The sequence below is a fragment of the Podarcis erhardii genome (genome assembly GCF_964252035.2).
Source record: "Podarcis erhardii genome assembly, chromosome: 15".
Lineage (NCBI taxonomy): Eukaryota > Metazoa > Chordata > Lepidosauria > Squamata > Lacertidae > Podarcis > Podarcis erhardii.
In genome coordinates, this window is record NC_138505.1 from 12,235,190 (window position 1) to 12,244,311 (window position 9,122).

Genomic DNA, 9,122 nt, shown 5'->3' on the forward strand with positions numbered 1-9,122 from the left:
CCACCAGGGTATCACCAAAATGTATGAGTTTGCTGCCAGCCTGGTTTTGCAAGAGGTTTGGTCAACCGGGCGACAGTAGCATAGACCCCTCAACACCAGCCTCAACACCAGAGGTTTGGTCAAGCAGGTCACCATGGCATATAGACAAAGGCTGGCATTAGAGCTCTGTGCTCAGCCTTAAGTCAATCTTAAGTTGGAAGGGACCCTGATGGTCATCTAGTCCAACCCCCTGCAGTGCAGAAAGCTTTTGCCCAACATGGGGCTGGAACCCGTGATCCTGAAATTTAGAGTCTCATGCCTACTCACCTCCGTCTGGCCGCCTCGCTGCTTCTTCCACTGAGCCAGCTCAGCTCGGATCAGCTCCAGCTGCCCCTGCAAATTCCACAGTTCCCTTTCCTTTTCTTGCATCCGGGTTTCTGCTTTGCCAAGAGCGAATCTCAACTCTGAATGGCAGAGGAGGGGAAAGGAAAAGCCGCTCAGGCAGCGGTGGGGAACCATTTCCACCCAGAGGGCCACATTCCCTTCCGAGGGCCACGTGGTAGGCGGGGCCAGAGTCTAAAGTGGGTGGAGCAATGATGCAAATGCTGCGTTTGCATGGTAAGCCTCACACATTCCCAGCAAGGCCAGGGAGAATTGTGGTCCAGGGAGAGTTCTGAGGGCCGGGCGGAATTCTGAGGGCCACATGGTTTTTTAAAAACCTACAGACCACGTTCCGATACCTTGATTTTCTTTCTCGAGCCTCTCTCCCATGGATGCCAGTTCCGATGCCATCGCCTGGGCCCCTTCGCCATTCTCTGTGGGGATGGGGCTCCCGGGTGGGGCACTGGGACAAGCCGCTTCTTGCTGCCAGGAGGCAGTGGGGCTCTCCTTCTCGCAGGGGCCTCCGACGGCAGGACTGCTGTCCTGAATCTGCTGGAAAGTGGGAAAGGAGTGAGAGAAAGTCTCATGGTCCAAGACCAGCTTTAAAAGGAGACTCGGCCAATCTGATGCCTTTCAGGTGTCCTAGACTACAAGTCCCATTGGATTCAACCAGCGTAGGCTAATGGGATCTGGAGTCCTAAAGCCTGGAGGGCACCAGCTGTTCCAAAGCCACATTAAAGCAATACTCACACTTGCTCCGGCTGCAAGGGTCCTGCTAAGCTCTGCTTTGGCCTCGATGCCACCTAGAGAACAGAGAGAGAACTGGTTGCCCGGGGAACCAATTTGGGCCTGCAGATTGAATAAAGCCTACCTGTGGTAGTAGGTTACCGTATTTTTCGCTCTATAAGACGCACCAGACCATAAGACGCACCTAGTTTTTGGAGGAGAAAAACAAGAAATAAAATATTCTGAATCCCAGAAGCCAGAACAGCAAGAGGGATTGCTGCACAGCGAAAGCAGCGATCCCTCTTGCTGTTCTGGCTTCTGGGATAGCTGCGCAGCCTGCATTCGCTCCATAAGATGCACACACATTTCCCCTTACTTTTTAGGAGGGAAAAAGTGAGTCTTATAGAGCAAAAAACACGGTATATAGACACGAGCAAAACCACTCTGCTGTGGGCTACCGCCCCATCTCCAAGCCACCAGAGTTTTGATTTTCCTCCTCCCTCCGTGTCCCTTTTCCCTTGTGTGTCGTGTTTTGTCTTGTTTTCAGTTTGTAAGCCTGTGGGCAGGGATGGCCCTTGTGGGAGCCTTTTTGGATGAAGGGGGGGGGGGTACAAATGCCCTAAATAAATCTAAATCCCTCAACTGACAACCCCTCCTTTTCCCTCACCCCCCCCCCCCACAGACGCTGCCTTGACTCTTTCCCGTGACTCTTCAGCCGCTAATTCCACCTCCATCTGGCAAAGCCTCTAATCCCTGGAAGAGGCGCCTCTTGCTCACTGGCTTGGCCTAAGAGGACCCTGTGCCCTTTCCTCGTCTTCCGGTTTCTTACCTTCGGCCCACGGCGTGGAGGAACCCCAGCGGGGGGGCAGGAGGGCCAAGTGGGACTGTGACTGCAGCTTGTCCAGTTCGATTTGGCACCTGGGGGGAGGCAGAGGGAAGGAAACAGGAGAAAGGAGATCCCCCACAGTCATAGGCAGTGTACCTGCGTATACCAGTCTGCAGCGAGATCCTGTACCTGGGGGACTTTTTACTCCAGCCAGTGGAATGGACCAACTTTAAAAAAAAAAGTTTCATGGGGTGTTCCAAATAAAGAACTGATCCAGGAAAATAGAATTTAAGAAGTTCGAATCTGTTGACCTAACGTATTTTGTTTAGGGGCATTATATGACCCCAAAATACACTGGAATTTGGCTCGGGATAGCAAAGCATCCTCTCAAAAACTCAGACCCTCCAAGTACTGTATCTCTATTTTCAGGGACGGTCCCAGATTTACAAAAGCCATCCCGGTTTCTGATTTGATCCCAGAATGTCCTGCTTTTCCTTAGGACGTCCCTATTTTCCTCAGAGAAATGTTGGAGGTTACAGAGTTATCTGACCCCCAAGCCATCTGAAGGCAGCCCTGGATAGGGAAGTTTTTAAATGTTTAATTGTGTTTTTATATATGTCGAAAACCACTCAGAGAGGCTGGGGCAATCCAATCAGATGGGTGGGGTATAAATAGTAACAACATTATTATTATTATTATTATTATTATTATTATTATTATTATTATTATTGAATAAAGGTAAAGGTAAAGGTACCCCTGCCCGTATGGGCCAGTCTTGACAGACTCTAGGGTTGTGCGCTCATCTCACTCTAGAGGCTGGGAGCCAGTGCTGTCCACAGACACTTCCGGGTCACGTGGCCAGCGTGACAAGCTGCATCTGGCGAGCCAGCGCAGCACACGGAACGCCGTTTACCTTCCCGCTGGTAAGCGGTCCCTATTTATCTACTTGCACCCGGGGGTGCTTTCGAACTGCTAGGTTGGCAGGCGCTGGGACCAAGCAACGGGAGCGCACCCCGCCACGGGGATTTGAACTGCCGACCTTTTGATCGGCAAGTCCTAGGCGCTGAGGCTTTTACCCACAGCACCACCCGCGTCCCTATTATTGAATAGGATGTCACTATTTTCATCGGAGAAATTTTGGAGGGTATAAACTCTCCATCAGGCTTTATGTTTTGTCCTTGACAAAGAAGTCACCTGGAGTGGCTAGGGTAACTGAATCAGATGGGTGGGGTATGAATGAATGAATGAATGAATGAATGGAGGTTTTGTGGTATTCACCAGCTTAGAGCGTTTTAAAAGAGGATTAGACAAACCCATTGCTATCACTGGGTACTAGCCGCAATGGCTATGCCACTGTTGGGAGACATATACCTCCGATTCTCAGTTGCCGGGAATCACAAGTGCGGAAGGTTGCTGTTTGCGGGTTTCCTGGGGGTGTCTAGTTGGCCACTGTTGAGAACAGCATGTTGGGCTACATGTTCTCTATTTTTACCCCACCCACTCTGATCCATAATTCAAGAGGTTAATATTGTCCTACCTTACAGGGTTGTTGTAAGACTTACTGAGCGAATGTAGACAGAGCATTTTGCATGCTCCAAATGCCAGCTTTTATTAGCAAATGAAGCTCAGAGATTTTGCTACCTGCACAGATTTATGGAAATCAAACTAATCTGCATATATCTGCTGGCTGTGCTATAATTTCTCCTGCTGCTGTAAGCGCAAGGCAGAGCAAACGCCTGTCTAGGACACTGAAGCCCTGTCCTTTGAGCCATGGAAATCCAGCATAGCTCCTTCCCTCTGACTTCTGCGATTTCATCAAACTTGTTTTGCCATTTTAAAAGTTGTTCCTAGGATCCCTGCACCTGGCTACTGAATTCTGCTTCCACCTGACAAGCCTGCAAACCTGTGGGGCACAGACTGCTGCTTTCGTCTCTGTCCTTGTGACGCCAATCCCACCGACCCCACAAATCCCAGCTACGTTTCCTGCACTGTACCTACGCAGCTCTTCTTCCAGTTCCGCTTGGCGTCGGGTCGCCTGAGCAAGCTGAGCCTCCAGGCAGCTCAGCTGGGCTTCTTTGGCTTGCAGCTCCTGCACCAACCGCTGACGGCCACGCTCCACTTGCTCACAGGCCTCGGCCAGACTCCGGTTCTCCTGAGAGAGAAGGGCCCACGAGGCCCGTTCCTCTTCGTGCTGCAAAGAACAGTGAGAGATAAGCCGCATTAAAACAAAACCAAAAAACCACAGTGTGGTTTGTGTCCGCGGAATCATAGAACTGTAGAGCTGGAAGGGACCCAAGGGACATCTAGTCCAGCCCCCGCCAATGGAGGAATCACAGCTCCAATCCAGCCCTGCTCAGAGGAGACCTGCCTGTTGAAATGAATGAAAATGCATCACCCAATTTCAGTTCAGTGAAAACTCTGTTGGATGCAAACCAATCTTGGTTATACATCAGGGATGTGGCCCTCCAGGGCTCTCTATCTGGCCCTCAGGAATCTTTCTGGGCCACATACCCATCCTTTGCACACACACACAGCTCTTTTGCCTGCCTGGAATGTGCCCTTGAACTCTGATCGTGCCTCTTGCTTCTCTGGATGGAGCACAGAAAGGTGCGTAGGGTTGTATGTAATATTTGCATTCCTTGCTCCACCCACTTTTCTCTAGGGCCCCACCCACAATTAGCATGCGGCCCTCAGAAGGTTGGCCAGAAGGGAATGTGGACCTCGGACCGAAAATGGTCCCCCACTCCTGCTGCACATCCTGCAGCTATACTGTACTGTAGTGATATTCCTTGCTCCAAAATGTGATTCCGCTGGGTGCATTCTGAACACCCCTCACTAAAAAAATGAAGTTTCATGACCCATATAAAGATATTGCATTGTTTCCCCTGGTTTATTGCACTTCCAGTGCTTTTTCCCAGCTTGCAGTCTGGTTTTTTTATTTGCCAAGAAAGCACACAGATTATAGACATATTCCTGAATTTTTCTCCAGTATTACGAGAGCTAGAAGCTTGCTTTTTGATAAATTTCAAAAACTTAAAAGAGTCATACCCTCCTTTTTTTGCTGACTGCAAATCTCCAGTCAGCCATGGATCTGTGAATTGGCCTGGGCTTAATCCTCTACCCCTGAGCTATGGCGCAAAAACCACACTGGCCGACCATGCAGGGTCCGTGCAAGGACTCTTGAGATAGTACATGCACCATAAATTGAACGTATGGGAACAGCAATACATAAGCACTATGCAGAATAAGAGCCAAGACGGCATATTGGTTAATGCAGCTGTCAGCAACTGGTGCTCTCCACAGGTTGTTGGAGTACAGCTCCCATCAGTTCTGGCTGGGGCTGATGGGAGTTGTAGTCCAACAACTTCTGGAAGGCACCAAGTCGGCAAAGGCTGGGTTAATGGTATAAGTTTCACATTTGGTTCAAATATCAGCTCACTCATAGCTCACAGGAGATTAGAAGCAAATTATTTCTTAGCCTCAGCACCCCAGCAGTCTTGAAGGTGGCTTGTTCAGTTGCTGGCTATTGATATTGATAGGTAACCCCCCTAGTGCTCTTTGTTCTTAGGGCGTTTTGTCTTTAAACAGAACAGAGGACCATCCTCTTTAAAGTAGGACACATGGTCACCCTGGGCTAGGAACTCTATGCAGCATGTCTGCAGTGAACGGGGAGGGGAATAATGTTTTTCTACCTTACAGGGTCGTTGTAAAAATAGCTCTGAAGCACACCCAAAAAGCACTGTGTAAATTCCATGGCCCAGGTGCTCGAACAAATAAACTGCGTACATTTGAAAGTTTTCAGGGATGGGGAATTCCCCCCTCCCCCAGATCGAGGGCCACAAAAACCCCAACTACCTTACACACACACTTTCCTCTGTCTTCCAGCCAGACAAGCGAGAGGCATTGTCAGACTTAAAGTTACATGCCAGCGGGGGGGGGGGGGGGAAGGAGGACAAATGAGGGGGTGGAGCTGCCTGATTCCTGAGAGCCAGAGAAAGATGCCTGGAGACCACATCTGACCCGCAGGCGTAAGGTTCCCCACCTCTAGATTAATGCAAAGTGTTGGTGCTGATCTTTAAAGCCCTAAACAGCCTCGGTCCTGTATACTTGAAGGAGCATCTCCACTCCCATCACTCAGGTCCAGCGCCAAGGGCCTTCTGGTGGTCCCCTCACTGCAAGAAGGGTAGTTACAGGGAACCAGGCAGAGGGCCTTCTCGGTAGTGGCACCTGCCCCGTGGAATGCCCTTCCATCAGAAGTCAAGGAAATAAACAACCACACAACTTTCTGAAGACATTTGAAGACAGCCCTGTACAGTGCTACCTTGGTTTACGAACTTAATCTGTTCCGGAAGTCCGTTCTTAAACCAAAGCATTCTTAAACCAATGTGTGCTTTCCCATAGCAGCGGGGGACTCAATTTACAGATGGAACACACTCAACAGGAAGCGGAACATGTTCTACTTCCAAGGCAAAGTTCACAAACCAAAACACCTACTTCCGGGTTTGCAGCATTCCTAATCCAAGTTGTTCATAAACTAAGCTGTTCTTAAACCAAGGTACCACTGTATCCGGAAGTTTTTAATGTCTGGTGTTTTGTTGTGTTCTTTTATACTCTGATGGAAGCCACCCAGGGTGGCTGGGACAATCCAGTCAGACAGGCGGGGTACAAGTAATAAATTTGGAGAGTATAAATACCCTCCAAAATTTTCCGGTGAAAATTGGGATGTCCTGTTCCATAATAATAATAATTCTACCTCACTCATCTGAATGGGTTGCCTCAGCCCCTCTGGGCAAGCTTCCAACATATATAAAAAAATAATAATACACTGAACGTTAAAAAACCTCCCTATACTTCAGCCTTCAGATGTCTTTTAAAGGTTGTATAGTTACTTATCTCCTTGGCTCGGGGATCGCATAACTGCACACCGTCCAACATGTCTCCAATGAGAATTGGGACATCCTAAGGGAAAGCGGGACATTCTGGGATCAAATCAGAAACAGGGACGATTGTCCCTGGAGAATAGGGACACTTGGAGGGTCTGCATTATTGTTATTATAACAAATGGAGCCCCAAACCAGAACCGCAGAAACCCCTTGCATGGCGGATGTGCCCAGAGGATGGGAGACTCTTGCAGGGACGAGCTCCCTGCCCCACGGCCCCTGCAATTACCTTCTGCCTCTGTTTGTGCATCATGGCCTCCAGGGTGTCCAGCTGCACCTGTTTCTGCTGCCGCTCCTTCTGCAGGCGCTCCAGCCGCTGCTCCACCTCGGTGATGGCCCGCAAGGCCCGGGACGGCAGCCCCACCTTCCATTCCTCGCCTGGCCAGCTCATGGTACTCTCTAGAGGTGCTCCTGTCTGGGCCCGGCTCATGAAAGGCTTCCGTTTCTCCCCCCAACCAGGTCTCTCTCTGGCCTCCCAAGGACAGATTGGTGGGATTAAAAAGCCAGCCAGGGCTTACAGCGGCGTCATGCAGAGGAGCTGCCAGGATACTTTCCTGTGCAGCCGGCCGGGCAGGAGCAGGTCAGCCTATGCCCAAGGCTGGAGGACATGGCAAAGACCCCCTAGTTTCAAAAAGCAGCAGCCAAATCTCAGGGCTTCCACTAAACTCTAATTGCCACCTACTCTGGGGAAAGGAGTTTAAACTGGTCTCAGGGTGGGGGAATTAAGAGCACACAGTCGGGCGATTTTAATTTTCCCGCTGGGCCAGACCTTCGCCTTCCCCGCCATTCTAAAAATTTAATCCTCCTGATTTTTCCAGCTTGCCCTGCTTAACATTCTCATGCAATTTTCTCCTCCCTTCTAGGAGCGTGCAAAAATGAGGAAGATCAAGGCGGGCATCAAATGTTCTTTTAAAAAAACACAGACACAGAGCGGGGAATCAGCAGAGGGGGCATTAAACCTCCACTCAAAAAAATAAAAGAGAGGCCCTCAACTGTCTCTTGTGCAAAGAATTAGGGCTACTAAACTCCGCCTCCTGCTTCAACAGGCTTCACCCATGAGCTCCCGAGCCCCGCCTCCTGCACATTAGGGGTGGAGTTTCAAGCCCTACAGAGGCCTTCAATCAGAAGCAGAATTTAAGCAGCCCATACATCACTTTACAGTGGCTTTACCTCTGTTTGATTCAGGTGTGGATTGCAGTGGAGGTTGCTTCATTCCAGTGAACTCCTTCCTAACGAGGACAAAATTAGCATTACAGTGGTACCTCGGGTTAAGTACTTAATTCATTCCAGAGGTCTGTTCCTAACCTAAAACTGTTCTTAACCTGAAGCACCACTTTAGCTAATGGGGCCTCCTGCTGCCGCTGGAGCATGATTTATGTTCTTATCCTGAAGCAAAGTTCTTAACCTGAAGCACTATTTCTGGGTTAGCAGAGTCTGCAACCTTGAAGCATATGTAACCTGAAGCGTATGTAACCCGAGGTACCACTCTAATTGGTTCTGCTTGTCATTGGCTCTGGCTCCATCTAGTGGCGGGCTCCCTGCCTTCCGCCCTACCCATCCTGCCAGCCACCGTTGGCAAACTGTGCCTCCTGGATGCCAGTACTGTGTGTGTTGAGTGAGGGGTGTCTTCCAAAAGCAGTGAACAGGGGTTGTATCTCCGCTCTCTCGACTTAAGTCCAAATGGGAAGATGAAAAAGCAGCCAGTAAACTGCGGGCCGAGGACTGTTCCTGGCAGTTTTTGCTTTCATTGGAAGCACAGGCTGTTTCGCCAAAGATTTAAAACAAGGAGACCTCCCCTACTGGCACACAAAGCTATTTTTCCAAAGCCACACCCACCTGCCACACTCCTGAAGTCATGCAGTGTCAGGTGTCGGGCAGGTAGAGGTGCAGCTGCAGAAAGCAGGTCTGAAAACGCCCCATGTATCAGCTGGTGTGGGGAGAGTTCAATCCAGCTCAGTTCAGGTGACCCATTGAGTTGCCTAGGCAAGCATGCCTGAACCCTGCAGGAAGCAGGATTGAACCCCCGTGTGTCAGCTCACAAATGCAGAGTCCAATTATGCTCAGGTGCGCCAGCCAGTGTTCCCCTCACTCCACAACCAGTTTAAAGGTTCCCTCCCTCTCACCATGTTTAGGGGGGTGGGAAGATAAATCTTCCACTTATCCACAACAGACAGCAATAGTGTCCACAAGGCAAAGCCAGAGCAGACAAGGGGCTGGGGCCCAGTGGATCCTGGAGGCCAACAGACAGACAGACAGACAGGCCTCCAGGA

General features: G+C 50.0%; 1 protein-coding gene across 6 annotated transcripts in view; it reads right to left on the reverse strand.

Moving 5' to 3' along the window:
- Nucleotides 1-8,137, reverse strand: part of LOC309329834 (uncharacterized protein) — a 129,955-nt gene extending 121,818 nt beyond the window's left edge. For 2 of the 6 annotated variants that reach the window (XR_014151224.1, XR_014151227.1), the window contains exons 1-6: nt 7,082-8,131; nt 3,907-4,103; nt 1,916-2,004; nt 1,111-1,163; nt 720-912; nt 307-443 (exon numbers count right to left, since the gene is read on the reverse strand). Coding sequence is in view for 2 of the 6 variants with exons in the window: in XM_081840920.1 (XP_081697046.1) it covers nt 307-443; nt 720-912; nt 1,111-1,163; nt 1,916-2,004; nt 3,907-4,103; nt 7,082-7,282 (870 nt within the window). In the remaining 4 variants the exon portion in view is untranslated. Of the gene's footprint in view, nt 1-306; nt 444-719; nt 913-1,110; nt 1,164-1,915; nt 2,005-3,906; nt 4,104-7,081 lie in introns of all 6 variants that reach the window. The other 4 variants (XR_014151225.1, XM_081840920.1, XR_014151226.1 and 1 more) reach the window with 3 other exon arrangements.
- Between the last annotated feature and the right edge of the window lie 985 nt (nt 8,138-9,122).